At 36.5% G+C, this 19,451-nt stretch overlaps 1 protein-coding gene across 1 annotated transcript in view; it reads right to left on the bottom strand.

Moving 5' to 3' along the window:
• Positions 1 to 376: 376 nt before the first annotated feature.
• IL1RAPL2 (interleukin 1 receptor accessory protein like 2) overlaps positions 377 to 19,451 on the bottom strand; it is a 677,226-nt gene continuing 658,151 nt past the window's right edge. Inside the window, exons 9-10 of the mRNA XM_055338078.1 lie at positions 13,803 to 13,973; positions 377 to 1,074 (exon numbers count right to left, since the gene is read on the bottom strand). Coding sequence (XP_055194053.1) covers positions 377 to 1,074; positions 13,803 to 13,973 — 869 coding nt within the window. The remainder of the gene's footprint in view (positions 1,075 to 13,802; positions 13,974 to 19,451) is intronic.

Raw genomic sequence — 19,451 nt, 5'->3', positions numbered from 1 at the left:
AGTTTTCTTTATTCCAAATACTATGTAAATATTGAAATGTTTATAAATATGGGGAAGATACCTCATCTACTAAGTTTGCAGTCCAAACGGTATCATAAAAATCTACTTTAAAACAAGAGGGTTTTTAAATTTTTATTTTCAGGAAGAAATCAAAACTATACATTGAAAAAGGTACTATACTACAAAAGCAGGTTCTTCTTTCCCTCCCTCCCCACTATTCTAGAAATGTAAACAAAAATTTTAAGTACAAAACGGATTCTGTGCCTTCTACTTCGAACAATTTTTCAGCACCTCAGTGTTATTATGTGTACTTTATGCTTGGCAAAGCAGAAACTCTGTATGCTTCATAGCTGTTCAGAGGACTTCAGAGTTTTCACTACCAAATATCACTGGTGAAGCTAAGCTCTTTGGATGATAAAGGTAGCAGGGAACTGTTCCTATGAGATGCCTGGGTATCTTTCAGGGTATTATTAAGGGGTAGCTGTCCATTGAGTAGTGTCAGAGGCAGGTTGCAGTAAGTGTGGTGGTTGCCTAAGGAAGGTACCGGCAAGGTGGTGGTTGGCATCTTGTGTTTATAACCACTGCAACAGTGTCTCATTTGCATTGAATCTGAATGGTGGAAATCAGGGAGATCAGCTTGAGATGACACCAGAGAGGCAGGGGTACTGGTCATGGCAATAGAGGGTATAGGCTGGAGTTCTCCAAAGAGTCCTTGTTCTGCAGAGTCCAGAACATGGCACCGAGAAAGCATTTCTTTTTTCTTGATGGGCATTTCATATACTAATTGCTTCCAAAACTTAGAATTTAATTTGCTGCTCTTGGGCCCCTTCCACTTGATCAAGGACAGAAGTTTGATGCTGCGCTTTAGTGATTCCACTTCCAGGCAATTCATCTTTCCTTTTAATTCTGTACACTCAATCAAAATCACTTTGATTTCTCCACTGACTAGCATGTTATGGAGTTTGCTTTCCAATTCGAAAATACTCCATCCTCGTCTGAGAGTATAGTCTGGAGTTAGCACGATAATAAGTCTTCTGCTTTGCTCAACACATCTTGTGAGATCTTCAACATATGCTACAAATCACAGAAAGAGAGAAAGAGTAAAACAAAGACATTTCCAGTCTTTAAAGAGTTAGGTTTGCACTTTAATATAGCAAAAAGCCAGTCTTTCACTAAGGTACATCACATTTTCTTTTCTTGTGTTGCATATTCATAAAGTCCATCTCCTTAAAAAGAACAATGAAAAAAATCCCTCCACTTATACTTTTTCTTTCCACTCATCATTACTTACAGTGTTCTGTTGACTAATACAAAACTCTAACTTTTTCAGAGTTTAGGTGTATTTCGGCTATTTTTTATTTAATCATTTAACTCAAGGCAGGCTTGCAGGTTAGTACTCTAAGGGAACAAGTAATGATCGGATTTATGAAAAGAGAAATGGAGCTGTTTAATAAATGAAAGGTCACTGTATTTATGGGTTTGCTTTTGTTTTCCCCCTAGTTTTAAACTAAGCAATCAGGGGGTATATGGATATGAACTACTTCAAAAATATTTGTTATGGAAATAGTGGAAAATCTCTTCTAGAATCATAGCTCATTTCTCAGAATACCTCTTGTTATTTGCAATCTTGGGTTCTCCATTTTGCCCTTGAACTGAGAGATAGGGAAGTGGTGTGTATGTGCCCATGAGTTAAATTTGAACCAGCTGCTCTTTGTTCCAAGGAAGAGAAAGGGGTGAAGTTAGAGGTGGGGGATGGCGTGGAATGAACAGTAAAGTGGGAGTCTATCAGTTGAGAAGTCTTTGCCTTACTTTGTGGAGCAATTCTGAGTGCGGTGATTATGTCATAGTTCTTTCATGGTGGAAAAGCACTCAACTAACTCTAGATTTATTTATTCTGTGGAATAATCTTTTTGCAATCATGCTTCCCCAAGTCTTATCCTCCAAAAAGGGAAACACACACATGTGTTAACAAATGGGGACTTGGACACAGGTGCGGCAACAGAGAGCTGTCTTTACTAAGTAGAGCACAAGGCCTTGTCTCATGTACAATGCCCTGTAGCAGAAGCAGTGCTTACAGAAGCATAGCAACATTTGTCACTGCAAATTTGCCCAAGGTTACAGACTGCTTTCAAGGAGTCACGTCCAGTACATAGTATGGGGCCACCAAACAGTCCCATACAAGCCACTTGAAAAGAGAAACTTCTTTTACAGATGCATATTTTACAGGTCTCTCTCTTTTCCAGGATTTTATTTTCACCAGCAGGCAGCAAGAACACTCTCACAAGTGAAAATGAGGAAACTTCCTACACACCCAAGAGAGAAACAAAAAAACTTTTGAAAAGAGATACATAGAATGTCCCACTTAACAATTTGTGGTTACTATCGTTTAGGTTTTTAATTAATACATTTTAGGACTTTTTCATGCAGTAGTTACAATGACTATTAGTAAGCCAACTTCTAAGGGGAAACGGAACTTCTTAAGAATTGAAAGAGATTATGTATTCAGGGAAAAATCAGCATTGAAATCTATAAAAAAATAAAAGTAAATAAAATCAGTAAAAACAACTACAAAAAACAAAGAAAAATGAAAACACCACATAAGCAGCAATGGGGGAAGTTATCACTCTAATTATCACTTAGAGAACTGGTGAAACAGAATGGAAGGAAAGGTAGAAAGTTTCAAAAGAGTGGAAAAATTTTATCCCAATGTATCAACAGCTCTGACTCTTCATTTTCTTCCTTTCTCTCTGCTCCCAAAAAGAAAGAAGTTATGTGAGAAGCTTCATCATTAGAGGTAGGATCTGTAAGATACAGTAAAATAAACTATCATGCATTTTCCTGTTATTCTTTTCACCTTCCCTCCACACAAAGCAAAGCAAAACAGAACAAAACCCAAACCCAGAATTATGGCATAAGTGCAGGAGTCCATGAAAATACAGTTTTCCAGGTAAATTATGAGTTAATTATTAATTTTACAGAGGAATTCTTTACAAAATAATTTACCAATGGGTTATTTCAAGTAGTATTCTTCCCTTCATTAATTGCAGCTTTTCATTTAATTTTTAAAAATGATCTGTACAAATCTTGTCAGGAGCACATGTCACATAAACTATGCCTCTATGAGCCACACTTTTTCTGTGTTGAGATGTAGTCTAATTTACTTTTTAACTGTATTTTAAAAAACAAAATGTATGTCTATCTATACATATCTCTATTTAAAGAAAAAAATTATATCCCAGGTGTCCACAGTCTTGAGAGAAACTATACACATACATACCAATTAATTTGATTGGGATTTCTGGGCTCTGGCTTTTGCTATCTTCTTTCCTGAATGGGGAAGGGAACAGGGTACAAATTTTCCTCCCATTTGTATGGTTCTCCTCCTTCATCTGTCTATTCTATTTTGCCATTTGACAGCTAAGCCAAATGCAACATTTAGGGTTTGGGAGGCTTCTTAGAGATTCATTAGACAGAATTTGCATTTGGTCCCAGAAGGAATGATTGTCAGGACAGATCCCACTATGCTCAGCTGCACAGGGTGTGGGTGTTGAAGGGAGCCTTGGATAGAGGGAGTGGTCCCTGTCTCCTGCATACTACACTGGCTGTGCTTATCCTGGCAAAGCCTAGTAGAGAGTTGAGGCAACCATCCAGATAATTCCGGCTGAAAACCTGCCGTGGAAGAAAAAAAGGTCTGAATTATCCTGGTTTGCCCTATATATACATTAATCATATGCACTGGAGTCAGTCAGTACATCAAAATTTTCCCTGGGTAGACATGGACCAAGTGTCCCAAAGAAAACATGAGCCATTTGGTTGGGCCCTGAATTTCGTGTTCCATTTCACTTGGTGAAAAACCAAGTGGAAGTTTTCAGATGTGGAGCCCACATTTCACTTCTTGGGATGGTGATCAGTGGCTGGGCAGCAACCTCAATGTTTGAAAGCAGCTGGGGAGGTGCCTCTAAGAGCTGCCTGGCTCTAAGGAAAAGAAGGAGAGACTGTGCACTAGCTTCCGTATTCTGGCTCTCTCTCTGTTTTTCTATGTTTTTTTCTGCCCCCTCACCCCCTACTCCTCTCTACCTCTCTCTTTTTCTGTCTTCTCTCCCCTTCTTGTCCTTTTATCTTCCCTTTTGCTTTCTTGCTCACTCTTTCTGCCTTTCCCTCTCTTGCTGTCCCTTCCTCTTTCATCTGTCTCCCTTTTCCCCCATTCCTTCGTCCTTTTTTAGGTATTTATTTTATGCTTTCTATCTTTGAGAAAAAAAAAACAGTACTTAGCCATCATGGAAAATATAAGTAAACTAACAAGAGACCAAACAGGTAGAGTTAATATTTTTTACTTGCTAATCTTTAGCCAGGGAGTTGTTGCTGGCTTCCATGCAGCAAGTGCCCCAAATAATTTCCTTCTTACCCCCAGGTTGCATGTCTGCATTCAATGACTGTAAACTAGCGCCTGATCCATTAAGAACATGTCCTGTTTTAGTATGGTCTGTGAGCAAGGAATAATTTTTTTAAGGGTTGTGAAAAAAAAGAATATGATGCAACAGAGACCATATATGACCCACAAAGCCAAAAATATTTACTATCTGGACCTTTACAGAGAAAGTTTGCTGCCCTTGAATTAGAGACCAATCAGGGTGTTTAGGTTTGGAAAAGTTCCAAATAAACTAAGCAGAAACAGGTATCATGTTAAGACATTGCTGGTCTATAGCTAGTGTAGTCTCTGACAGGCAGTGGTGTTTGCCATGGTAGAGCTGTGGTTTTGTGGGGGACATTTTAGAAACCTTCAGAAACCATTTTAAAAAGCTTGTTACCACGAAGAGATAATAAGGAAACTTTAAAAAAAAATCCCTAAATCCACAGAACACATGAATATTCATTAAATCTTGCTTTGACTTATTCAGGCAAATTTAGCAACTGAGTACCAGGAATCCCTGAAAAGGCTCTTTTATCCACTTAAAAAATATAAAATATCCCTTAAATAAAAGGTCATTAAGTTATTTCTTTGCAGATTTTGGTTTGGAGTAACTTCTAATGACAGAAAAGACCAAAGAGGCCTTGTTCTGATAGCATTCTGCTTCTCTAGACAAGGCTGTGAAACCATGCCAAATTATCAGACACAAAATAAAGCCAATTACATTTAATCTACTTGTGATCTTCACAATTGGTAAAGAAAAAAAAAATCCCCTTGAACATAGTTTTAGTAGGGGTGCTTGCGTTGGTATAAATTCATTTTTTACATTTTAAGTACAACTGGAATCTTTTTTCTTTTGCCTATACTGGCAGTTGACAGAGATTGGGAAATATTCTAGAAAGGAAATGCATTGTCACTAGGCCCTCTTTGGGATGTGTGCATATTAGAGAATGAAGAAAGTTCTAGACAATAGGAGAAACAAGGAAGGTGACTACCTAAACTATCAAAAGGAAAGAAAATTCAATTAAAAAATTTCTTTCAGGGACAGTTGTATTTTTTTTTAAAGATTTTATTTATTTATTCATGAGAGACACAGAAAGAGAGGCAGAGACACAGGCAGAGGGAGAAGCAGGCTCCACGCAGGAAGCCCGATGTAGGACTCGATCCTGGGTCTCCAGGATCACACCCCAGGCTGAAGGCAGCACTAAACCGCTAAGCCACCAGGGCTGCCCAGGGGCAGTTGTATAAACCAAAATTACAGTGCATTTAGAAAAGTAGAAAAGCATCTACAAATGTGACGTGAAAACAGGATGCTTATTACAAACCAAAAAAGTAAACTGAAGAAAGAAATAAAGCAATAAAATAGAAGCAAGAAGAATGGCAGCCCCAAGAAATTGCTCTAATAGGATGTATGTACTTTCTCAAAAGAACTCACTACTATTCTAAATCTCAGGAACTGAATCTGCTACAGATATAGGCAGAAGGAGAAGGGAGAAAAAAATATATATTCAGAAACTTTCATGAGATCTTGCTACTGCCTACTAGCCATCTGATTTATCAAACTAATCAATTAGCTACTTGTAAATTATCTTATGTCAGGGTCATTGTTAGAGATAGTTGGCATATTTTTAAAAAGTTAAAAAACAAATAGCCTGTAGGCAAAGACATAGTTTACTTTTTTTCTAGGTTCAAATAATAGTAGTTTGATATTCTTATACCCACAGCTATGTACATCCACTATCAGTTAAATAGATCATTAGGGTCAGACAAGTTTCATTAACACAGCTACTACTTCATTGATTTTTGTTCACAATTAGCTAACTGATAGCTATTAACGGTGGTATTTATAAAAACTATCGATTAATATATCAATATGTAAAATCAAGATTTAATTTCGAAATTGAAATTAGAAATGAAAAAAGAAATTAGAAATGGGCTCCTTCTAATTGACCGAGACAGGTCCTTTTCTATGACTGGTATGGAGAAATCAGCAAAAATAATATAGGTTTATATGTACCAGAGAAAAATGTATCATTCAGCACTATATATTTGGGAGAAATTATTAGCCCTCTGGTATAACTAAACACTTATAGTGAGATACTTTATAATGTAGTCTCACTGAAAACATTATATGCACTTTATTTTTTTAAAGATTTTATTTATTTATTCATAGAGTCACAGAGAGAGAGAGAGAGATTGAGCCAGAGACACAGGCAGAAGGAGAAGCAGGCACCATGCAGAGAGCCTGATGTAGGACTCGATCCAAGGTCTCCAGGATCACACCCTGGGCTGCAGGCGGCGCTAAACCGCTGTGCCACCGGGGCTGCCCTATATGCACTTTAAATAATGATGCTTAATATTAATCTATTGAAAGAGTTATACAGGTTGACAACCTGACTCTTTATCTTGGCTGATATTACTAAAGGTTTGGGTCTTGATTCTGCTTCTGGAGATATAAAATTCTGCCTGTGTTGTTTGCCACAAAGATTGGGGCAATAAAATTTTTATTTAACTAGGTTTATGTGTGGGAAGGGGGAATTTCTAAATCACACAGTGTATCATATTACTTATCCTACAAAAACTTTCTCTGTCCCTTACCTCTCCAAGCCCATGGCTTGATAAGTTATAGATAGTTCATGGGGCTAAATTTTTGGTAGGAGTTTTGTCCTCTGTTGACTAACGTTAAGGATCCAAATTAATTCTTGTTGATAGGTTGATCAATGGTTGACATGGATTGCTGAGATCTTATAAGTATCGCAAATTATATTTACTCACAGTTTTGATTTTGAAGACTATATTTCTAGTATTGAATCCTTTACTTTTGCTATTACACTTTACTGTGGGTGAGTGGAGAAGCATGAGAGTATGCAAAATCTACTCTAGAATATTGTCCACATCTCTAAATTCCTTTTCATCTCTCCTCACCTCTTTGTTGAGAGTAGAGGTAAGTAATGAAACACATTCAGAGAAAATTGAAAGGAAGATAATGTGGAAAGTAGCAAAAAAGTCTGCAAAATGTTCTTTCCCTTCTCTTTTCTCCCATGATCTCATGCCTTAGAAACTTGTAGATTGAACTAATTTCAATCAGTGCAATCTCAGACTTGCTCCTTATATTTTTTCTGTGGCTCCTTTGTACTTAAAGACAGTTTTTTCCTGGTCTTCTGGTGTGTGTGTGTGTGTGTGTGTGTGTTTGTGTGTGTGTGTTTTAAGGAGCCTGTTCTTTGTGCTACTCAAGCAGTAGATTTCTCAATTGAAATTCTACACGGTTCTTCCTTGACCTCAAACTTTCATGAGAAACCTCAGTCTGTTGGCCTCAGTACATTTGGGGACATATTGGGGTACAGTTCCCTTTCTCTTGACTCTAACATGAATGGGATAGTGGGCATATCTAATTTTATTCCGTGTGAGTAAATTGCACACAATGTGCTAAATTTCCATGGTTCTGCATGTCACTTCTGCCTCACGCTTTTTAGGTCACAGACATCAGATTTTATTACTCCCCAAGGAAAAGTTACTTGAATAGTATCCAATATGTCCAGCTATTAGAGGAACTATTGGCAATGAGTACTTCCAGATCAATGTACAAAAATATTTTTTGCATGCCTCACTTAGAAGTGACTAGGGATCATCTGACACCAGATGTATTCTCCACTCATTTGTCATTCCATTGTCAGCACAATCACATGGCTAGCACCAAGCATTAAAAAACTGAAGATTAGAATAGTGAGGAAATGCAAGAATGTAATCAGACATCATTTTCCCTGTAATTACTGAAGGAGTTATAGGATTCTGGAGTTTCATTCACTCAATTACTCCTTCAATAATACTGATACTTGAGGCCAAATTCATAAATAAAGCTTCAACAGACATAGCTGAGCAAATATATGTATGATAATATCTTTAATTTACTAATGTCTTCTCTAGTGTAATAATGCATGAATAACTCACTTAGAGATCCCCACAGTCTTTCTATGCATTGAAAGGAAAATTGAGATAAATGCTTTGGAAGAATTTTTTTTTCTCTTCAAAGTCCACTTAGGTATTTATAGATTTTTCTAAAGCTTCAGACAGAACTGGCTCAATTTACAATTGTTAATAAATATTGCATATGCATTTTTAAGTAACTTGATTGCTTTCTCTTAAAGGCAAACAACAGCTACAGGATTGGGTTATTTCTACTTATAATGCTATTTTCTCCATCTGATCAGTAGCCCTCATTCTAACTCAATAACCTTTTATATTTTTATATTTTTTAATTCCTGCAGAAACACTGAGATAAGATGGGCTAGAGAACCTAAATGGTCCTCATCCAAAAATGTCCCCAATCTCAGGATCTCAGTTGCACAGCTGGGTTCTATTGGTCACATGTCAGCTTCAGAGCACATCTGTTCATTCCTCAAGGATCCACTAGGCCCCATGAACACAATGTGCTCTGTGTACAGTACTTTATACCACAAAACCCAGCAGCTGCAGGAGTGAGAAAATCTCTACTTCTCAAGTTTGTGTCTCTAGGCAGTTTGAGTAGGGTGTTTTCTATCTGGCTTTCTTTTGGTTGCCTGTCAGTTCTGACATTCAGATGCCTGTTGGCAACAAAGTTGCTTTTGCTATTCTCAGGACAGATGTTTCTAGCCTGGGAAGAGACAAACCAAATTTTTACTGGAAAGTAGGAATTCTTGCCACATTCAGGCACCAAACCTGAGAAAACATAAGGAAGATCCTGGCCACAGGCTCAAGGATGGAAAGGTAGGCCGATGCCAGGAAAATAATGTCCAGATCAGAAGACTTTTAGTTTTAGCCTTTGGGAAAAATATTTGTGTCAAATTTCCCCATCTCTGTTGGTTCATGATGGCCAAAGGACATCCCTAGTAGGGGCAGTACAGACACCACCTTATCTTGGAAAGTGGCATCTTTCTATTGAAGCTTTGTGAGAACTCTTGGTCATATGAAGAAGAGAAAGACTGAAACAGAGACAGAGATGGAGAGAAGGTGGGGGGAGTCCCATTTATGTACTTTTGAAACTGTATGCATTAGAAAGGTTTGCGTGTTAATGAGATTGCGTTGGAATGCCATGAGAGTGGTGCAAAAGAAACTGAAGGTACATCAAATGTGAAGACATTAAACATTAATGGATTAATGTCATAGACCTCATTAATTTGATTCATAGAAAATTATTGTTGTAGATCAAGGATGATATTATGAAGTCTGCTTCTGCTTTTACAATCCTCAAAGGCCTCATTGCTAGTTTTTGGAGGAAGGAGTAGTCTTGGGTCAACATATTTTAAATGAGATGTGAGGGACAAACATTGCTTATAATATTGTAACTAGTTTTTCCCCCCAGGAATGTGTCTATATTTATATAGCATAACTTGTTAAATTTGTACCAATAGCTGCAAATACAGACCACAGAAGCTTCTTTAATAACACACATACACAAGTCCAAAATGTTCTACTCTGTCATTCATGTGTAAACCAAGTATATTATTCATATACTTCATCGACTTCCTGAATGCGTGCTAAAAATGCCAAGGAAAAACTCGTTAATCGTGACATGGTGATTGCTCAGCCAGCTCTGAAATGTTGATGGAAAAAGAAAAATTGTCAAAGGGTCTTTTTAAGAACTTCTGCAGTTTGCACTCGCAAATCGGAATTCAGAGAACATGAATTTCCTCATTCAGGAAGGAAGGATTAAAATCAAACACCCTCCAGTGGTTGTATCTAAAAACTGCATAGTTGTCCCAAATGGTTTACTTGTAAAAGGAGTCTTCCTGTGCACCACTGAGTACCCAGGATCCAAGTCCCTGCTCAGTCTGATGGCTGTATAATCTCAAAAAAATTAAAATGATCTTCTGTGGACTATAAAATCTCTGCTATCTTAATGACTTTTTGGGTGTTTCTATGTTAAGTTCTTTAAATGTCAGGGTATACTAGGTGACAACTTCCTATCATCTCTTATTCAGTGTATTACAGTCTTTAACTCAAATCTTGTAGCTTTGAGCTAGGAAATATGGCTTATATAAAAGCCTCACACTCTGTGGTCAAGGAGGATGTTCAGACATGCCTATGATACACCGAAACAACTGATGAATTTCAATCAATTTAGCTGAAAAACTAGCTAACTCAAAGAAGTCTAAAATATTTTTACCACCTGTTAAGATAGATTGACACTGGATGTTGATTCAGATGACCTGCCAAGAGTCACCAAAATAGATTATATGGAAGCAATAAGAAGACATAATTTTGGGATGCATCTTTTCACTCTCATGCTGTCTACCTCTGACTCTCACCTATGCACAATAGCTTCTTCTTGACATAATAAGCAAGTGTCACCTACTGTCTTTGGTAAAGTGGCTCTCCTGTGTTCCATGTTGTCCCCATTTCCCTTACTGATATGCACAATGCTGAAGCAACGTTTTCCAGTTCAGAAGAAAGATAATCAATGTTGAAATATTCAGACATGAAGACTAATGTTTTTCAGTCAGTTGGTGGAGTTGATAAAGACTGTCTATTGTGATGCTAACAATTTTGGAATGCAAAAGACCAGCACCACACTGAGTCCTATTAAAGATGACTTAACATAGAAAAAAAATTCTACTTTGGTAATGATATTGCTTTAATACAATTTAGGATATTATCATTCTAAAAATTGATTTTATAGAATTTCTGCATTTAAAAAGATGCTCTTGGCAAAATATAAAAAAATAAACAGTAATCTAATAAATTAAGCAAAAAAAAGTAAAGAAATTTTTTTTTCACATCAATGTTTAATCCCTTACTGGTATTCTTTCTAATATCAACAAAATTAAAGCAATATACTCATTAGCCTGTTTTAAGGACTGAGACTATTCCTATGAATTCCTCACATTTTTTTTCTTTCAGCAGAAAGCTCATTTTTAGCTTTCACATTTGTCTTGTTAAAGAAAAATGCCTTTTAGATATTGTCATGGAAAATTTAAACCCTTATTTATTTCATTCTCATTATTTCCTTCTATCTTAGGCACTGTCCAAAAAAAATCAACGAGCACCTATGAAACATCCAATGAGCTCAAGTTTTCTGTTAGATGATGATACAATCCCTGCCCTCATGGAGCTTACAATCTTGGCAACTAGATAAGATATAAATAGATGGAAAACTATATAAAGTAACAAAAGAATGTAAACTATCACAGGAGTAAAAAAGTTTATAGGGATAGAGAAATTTTTATGGAATTTTACAGAGGCAGTGAAATGGAGAAGAGTAAGTAAGATTTGTAAGGGTATAAAAGTTTAGGATGAACAAAAGCATTACAAGGACACACAACATATATCAAAGACACAGTGTAGCTAGAGTGAAAGTTCCAAATAAGGGAAATGGTAAGAGACAAGTTTAGAAGACCAATCTGAGATATTCCCAGACTACAGAAGTATTTAGCTGGGAGTTATGGATTTTATCCTACAGGAAATGGTGAACAATTTAAGATTGAATTGGGAGTGATTATGCTGAGTGAAATAAGTCAATCGGAGAAGGACAAACATTATATGGTCTCATTCATTTGGGGAATATAAAAAATAGTGAAAGGGAATAAAGGGGAAAGGAGAAAAAAATGAGTGGGAAATATCAGAAAGGAAGACAGAACATGAGAGACTCCTAACTCTGGGAAACGAACTAGGGGTGGTGAAAGGGGAGGTGGGCGGGGGGTGGGGGTGACTGGGTGATGGGCACTGAGGGGGGCACTTGATGGGATGAGCACTGGGTGTTATTTTGTATGTTGGCAAATTGAACACCAATAAAAAATAAATTTATAAAAAAATGAATGGGGGAGTGACATGATCAAGGATAGATAGATAGATAGATAGATAGATAGATAGATAGATGATAAATAGATGATAGATAGATTTAGATATCTATATCTATATATTTATGGAAATAGATGTATGAGAAGAAAAATAAGGAAGGCAGAGAGTAATTGACATTGTAGTAATGAGGTGATTAGGGCCTACATTAAAATGGGAGAACAGAGAATGGAAAAGATGCAATGGATGCTGGATTTGGGAGAGAGATACAGAAGAATCAAAGATGACTCAGATGTATCAGTAGGTTACTTGGGGTTCAATCAATGTAGAAGTGGTATCTCAAGTCATAAAGATGAAGGGAATTACAGAAAGAAAAGAGTGGAAAACCATTGAAAGGAGTTTGGGCAATTATTACATTTGTGGTGCAGGGAAGTAACGGATCAATAAATATTGTCTTTTTTGTTCCTTTCTATGTACATGTAAGTGTGCATATTCATGTGCACACAGAAACAGACACATACAAATGCTGAGAAAAGATATAAACAACCAAAATTCAAGTGTTTCAAATTGTTTTCTGTCAGTTTAGAGGCCTTAGTGGAGTGAGAACCAGAGTCGAATAGATCTAGGTTCTAATCCTCGCCCTTCCATTTGCCAGCTATCTGATCTTGGACTTCTTGAACTTTCTCATCTGTGAGGTGAAGATAATAGTATCTGCTCTCTTTCTATATAGGGTTATTGTAAAGATGAAATTATGTGAAAATATTTTATATACTGTGAAGCATGGAAAATATAAGCTTTTTAATTTTATCACATGTGTACAAATTACCATATTTTGGTTTGTAGTCACATTTTAACTTCCATCTCTCAAGAATATTAACATAGACTCATATGCAAACTAATTCTAGCACTTTTATTTTCCTTCAATGGCATTTTAAACTGTTTGAGGGCAGGGTCATATTTTAGGCTTTCCTGTATTCCCCTTACACTTTAGTCTGTAGGGCACTCTGAACAGTATCAGGAACTAAATATATGTTTTTTTTACTTGAACCAGAATTTATTTTAAATGCTCAAATATAGCTTTCAATATGTAGCAAAAAGTAACTTTCAAGCCCACATAGTCCAGAGCTTCTTTAAAATAATTTAAATACACAGTGAAAGTGCTATACCCAATGGCCTCACACACCTTTTTTATGTGGATTTTTTTCTATAAATCTGGAAATGAGTAACAAGGTGTATTTTCAGTTATTAGTGACAATGAATGTAGGTATAAGCAGAAGCACAATGACAGAAGACCAGCTTTGGAACTGAAATGCACTGAAAAGACTTTGACATGAAGAGTTTTTTTTTTAAAGGATTATTATGTTCTCAGAACACCAAGGCAATATAATAAAAAAAATACCTTTAAGGCACAATTTAAAAACCATATCTAAAATGTAAGTGAGAGTTCCTTTTAAAAAATTTGAGTGCTATAAATTCAGAACATAGGCATCGTGGAGAAATTTGAATTCAATAAAATCTCCTGTGAGAAACAACTATCTAAATACTGGGCTTTGATGTTTGAAGCCTCCACGTAACTTCATAAAAGAAATAAAACTTTTTAAATATAAAACTTGAAAGTACTTACTTCCACTTGGAATCAGGTCTCTTTCTGGGATGAAGAGTTTATATCCATAGTGTTTTTCCAGGACATCTGGCAGTATTTCAAGAGCAAACTGCTCTTCTTCAGGATTGTCACAGTCTAAAGTGTCTTGGTCCACTTTTGTGTAAGACAGATAGGCATCATATTCCTTGTTGTCTTAAATATAAAGAACAACAAGTGGGTTTTATGTATTAGTAAGTTCTCTTTAAGTACTAAAAATCTATAACCACTAAAAGCTGACCTAAGCACTATAATTAATGTCATTAATAACTAGAAAAAATAAACCACATGCCATGTTATAAGAAATCTAGCACATTTCAATATAACCTAGTCATATGATATGAGCTGAAACCATTATGGTAATGGGAAACCTATAGTCAGGACAGAATAAAAGAGAGTTATTATTTGTGGTTCCTGGTGACTATACATATTTGTGATATTCAGTGATGTGTAAATGATTAGCTCAGTGTGTTTGAATGCAGGATTAAATAGACCAAAGTCATGGATTTGAACTTTTTCTGTGCCAGTTGGCTTGGCTCTGTTACTTGGTCACAGACTATACCTCGTTTGTACAAATATGTGCAAGAGATCCAAGAGGGGCTGGCCCCTAGAGTGTGGAAGATCAAAATAATCCAGCCTCACTCCTGGAGACACTACTCACAACACATGCCATAATTCCCGTTGGTTACTATCATTATCTTCATATACAAAAAGTAGTTTATTACCAAATATTAGAGACAGCAGCTGGGTTTTCTACAAGTGCACTGTCTGTTATTTTTGTTCAATCCATGCCCAACTAATTTGACACAAGCTCCCAAAAGGACCCTTTGTTTCGAAATATACATTCTTCCATTATTGCCAAATTAGGTTTTCCCTTCACACATTTAGTCAGAGAGTTAACTGTGCTCTGAGAAAGTATTTTTTTCCTCCTTCATTATACTGGCTCAGAGCCAACCTCTCCTAAGAGAAAATGTAAAATGTTTATATATTTTTCCCTAAAAATTATTAATGAATATGGCTACTCAAGCTATTACTCCCCATTGGTTTTAGAAAGGCCACATTGGAAAAGTTATAGTGGTTTTCAAAATTCCCTTATTTATAGAAAATTATTTTTTTAGGATTTCATTTATTTATTCATGAGAGACACAGCAAGAGAGAGGCAGAGACATAGGAAGAGAGAGAAGCAGCTCCATGCAGGGAGCCTGATGTGGGACTTGATCCTGTGACTCCAGGATCCACCCTAGGCCAAAGGTAGGTACTAAACTGCTGAGCCACCCAGGAGTCCCAAGAAAATTCCTTTAAAAGTTAAATGTAATGAGCATAGACTTAAGTGGAACTGTTACTATTTATTAAACCTTGTTACTTGAAAATAATAATTTTAAAAGATAAGCACACATTTCAGGATTTGTTTCTAAACCACATCGATATTTTTCATTAAAGTGGACCTGATTAGAATATAGCTAAAACATGACCAAAAGGTTTACAGAATGAAGCAGCCACTCATCTCTGCCATTAATGATTTAGTTCTACCTCCTAAAGGAGGAATAAATGATAGGCATATGAAGACATATAAATACCTTAGGGTAGAAATACGTGGGACCCTCTGACTATCTAGATATATCTGAGGCAGGATTATATTGTTCTAATTCTAGTAAGATTCCAGTCTTCACCACCCCCACATGAAAGGAACTCTGGTTATTTATGTTATGATGGTGCCTGAAGCCAAGAGGCTTTTCTTTAGCATGTCCTCTGGCTGGAAAAGGCTTCCATCAGCCTTGGTTGGGTTACTTGATTGCCAAGAAGCAGATGCACATGAAGGACTGCCCTGGATAGTGGAGATCATTTGGCTTACAAATGGGGCGCATTCCACTTCTATGCATAAAACACCACTCGGAAGTGAGGATGTTCATAAGCAATGGTAATGTAAGAAACTCCTGGTAATGCTAGCACCTCTGCCCCTGTTCCAGTCAAGCTCAGGATACACCTGCAAGCCCTTGACTTTCTCCAGATATAATTACTCACTTGGGACTTAGAGCTGCTGATGATACACAGCTGGAAGAATAAAATAGGCCAAAGGACAGATCCATTCTTATGAACAGAATGTATTTCATCGTTCTTAATGGATGGTGCTGCCGCCTTAAATTCCATAATGTCAGATTAGACCCTTGTTTCCTCTGATTTTTATAATTTTTCTACCTCACAAACCTCCCTAAATTCAACTACTTTTTAATACATTCAACAATGATTTGTTGAGCATCTACTATGAGCCAGCCATCTGCAATGACTACCTGAGTCTTTCACTCATCTGACCAGGGCTTTATACTCTTGCCTCCATTGCTTATCCTGACTAAGACTATTTGCCCTCCAACCATGCCTAAGCTCACATATTCCTGGTCCTTACTTGCTTCACCTATACTCTAATAGAGGTGATGCTACAGACTCTTCTAGAAAAATAGTGCTTTATTAGCATATCCCAAATCAAGTTACAACAAAGAACATAGATGTCTTTGATATATGTTAATGCCCAACACATCTGGATAATAATTTTTACCTAACATTCTAGAAGTATATCATTCTTTGGAAAATTATTGCTTCTGATTTTGGCCATGTCCCTTTAAGATGAACTAGCGATAAAGAGCTTATGGTGGCTGGACAGAACCAGGAAGAGTGCTCTCAAAGCCACCATGTCAGATGTCCCAGAAGCTCTAGGATGCCAGCTAGTGAACAAGCAGTGATGCAGATGCCACAGTTTAAAAAATGCACTTCAGCCTTATATAGACAGCCAAGAAAACCTCATGAATAGTCACAGCTGTTGCTCACAGAGAGGAGCAAGATAGAAGAGCAAAATCAACAACATGATGCATATAAGGTTAACAAACGAGGCCTAAAAATTGTTTTAAAACCAAATGGCAATTCAGCAATACCACTTTGTTAAGCAAGGCTACTGAGCCTTCCTCAGTGTTAAATCATGCTGACTAAGCTCATCTAAGGAACCAGAAAATAGAGTCAATGCAGATCGCAAAGCACTATAAGAAAGCGGGCTTGCACAGCAATCATCATAGGTATGTTCCCAATGAAGAGAGATGTTATGAGGAAGGGAAACAAACTGTTTGTGGAAGAATTTTCCTGTTGTCACAGCCATCCTTCCCAGTTTTTAAAGCTGATTTTAATCCCATTCACCACCAGGAAGCCATTCCTATTTACAACCCAGTTCTTCTAGGGCTATGCTAACCACGGTGCTAAATCCTTAGCTTTTAAAGTGCAAAGACTGTAACTTCGTTGATTATTATACCCCTAGTACCTAAGATAGTGTGTGTGTGTATACCCAGATGAAGAATATAAGTAAATATATCATACATAATGCCTGCCGCAGAGTAGACACTTAAAAAATATTTAATGACTGAACAACTCAAAGGTCAAATAAATGAAGCAATCATTGTTTGGTGGATTAAAATGAAATGAATTATATAAAAAACAGCTAAGTTTGTTGGATTGACTTTTTTTATTTATTTTATGATAGTCACACACACACACACACAGAGAGAGAGAGAGAGAGAGAGAGAGAGAGAGAGGCAGAGACACAGGCAGAGGGAAAAGCAGGCTCCATGCACCGGGAGCCCGACGTGGGATTCGATCCGGGGTCTCCAGAATCGCGCCCTGGGCCAAAGGCAGGCGCCAAACCGCTGCGCCACCCAGGGATCCCTGATTGACTTTGTTTTATAGAAAATACAGCATTCTTATAAGAACTTTCAGAAAATGTTACTATAGATATTAATCAAAGAGAAAACATGAATAGTATAAGTATAAATCTAAGTTGTGTCTATGAGATGCCAAAACATTTAAATAAAGAAATGAAAAATTTGAAACTTATCTAGCTGATATTTGGCATCATGAAACCAAGTACATCTTTTCTTTTAAAGATTTTGTTTATTTATTCATGAGAAACACAAAGAGAGCCAGGCAGAGGGAGAAGCAGGCTCCATGCAGTGAGCCCAATGTGGGACTCCATCCCGGGACTCCAGGATCATGCCCCGAGCAGAAGGCAGATGCTTAGCTGCTGAGCCATCCAGGCATCCCGAAACCAAGTATTTTTGTTTGTTTTTGTTTTCCAAAACCAAGTATTTTTTTCGAAACCAAGTATTTTTAAAAGAGCTTTAATATTCATTTATTCATCCTCACCACATACCTGCTGACTTTTTAGTATTCCATTAAGCTAGTACAGGTTGTGTATTTAAGATCTAAGTTTCCATGTAGAAATAAAAATTATTTGAATTCTCCTTCCCAGTGAAAACCCCTGAAGTCTCTTCCCTCCACATTAAATTTTCTCCCTAAAACAACTGGTTTGGAATCAATAAATAAAATTCTCTAATCAAAATGCCCTAGATTATTTGTCATCTTTGACCATATGGACCATGTTAGAGACGTAGATGCAAAATGGAATATTTTACCCCTGAAGTGTCCTCTGATGCTAGCATGAATTTAATCTTACAAATATGTACTACAACTGGTCAATTAATCTGGATTATTGGGTATGGGTGATGAAGGTAATTAATTATTGCAGATTAATTTAATAAATTGTATCATCAAATAAAATAAAATAAATTGTATCATCACCTACAGAGAGTATTGACAAATTACTGATAATCACGACTCAAAACAAATTAATCGCAGGAACCTCCCTTTATGTTTTTTCATTTAGACAATATATGCGTCTTTCACATTCCCAGTTGGATAATTTAGCTACTTGTTGGCACCTGGGAATCAGTGACTTTTTCCTCAGTAGCATATGTCATATAGTCATTTTACATGTGCAGGTAAGAAGTCAGATTTCTCTATATTAATTGTTGTATATGGAAACTAAGGGTAATTGACCACACTTTCATATATATTGTTGGAGTGTATAATTATGGTTGGAACAGGCCCTAATCTCTCATTTTGAAACTATGTCTGAATAAGGGTTTGTAATACTTTTAAATGGGTTGCTATAATAATTAGGTAAATTAGAGCATGCATATGTGTTCACCAAACACCATTTCCCTAATTTACTATGAAAACATAAAACTCAATTAAAACCCACTCATATCGTTATTTACATAATAGAAACCATAGGACTGAAATCAAAGATTCCTTTTTTTTTTTTACATTCACTACTCTGCCCTTCTTCTATCATTATAAAAATGAACAAAATCATGAACCCTTCTGCTTTGAGGTAAGACCATAATCTATTTCAATATAATGAAAACTAGAATCCAAATCTACCTTTTAATGACTTACAAATGGACTTCTTTTGAATCTTGGCTTACCTCAGGCATTTCATACACTTATTTCCAAGACTTACAGTAGTTTGTGGGTGAGAACTTTATGTATATGGAGTTACATGTCATGATTTCTTATCGGTATTAATTTGAAATATGGTAATTTATTCTCTTGAAAAATTAAGTCATTTTTGAATGTTCAAAAAAACAAAGCTCAATACAATGCTTTATTGATATTTCATTCCAAAGATTTCCAAGGGTCCTAGATGGCAAACATAAGAAAATTATAACCTACATTCTGAATTTCTATCCTTTAAGGTCATTTTTGAGAATGGGCTCTACAATCATCCAAAATATGTGGATCCAGATGTACTGTGAG

This window comes from Nyctereutes procyonoides, unplaced genomic scaffold (genome assembly GCF_905146905.1).
Source record: "Nyctereutes procyonoides isolate TBG_1078 unplaced genomic scaffold, NYPRO_anot_genome, whole genome shotgun sequence".
Taxonomy (NCBI): Eukaryota; Metazoa; Chordata; class Mammalia; order Carnivora; family Canidae; genus Nyctereutes; species Nyctereutes procyonoides.
This window is presented reverse-complemented; position numbering and strand designations above follow the sequence as displayed.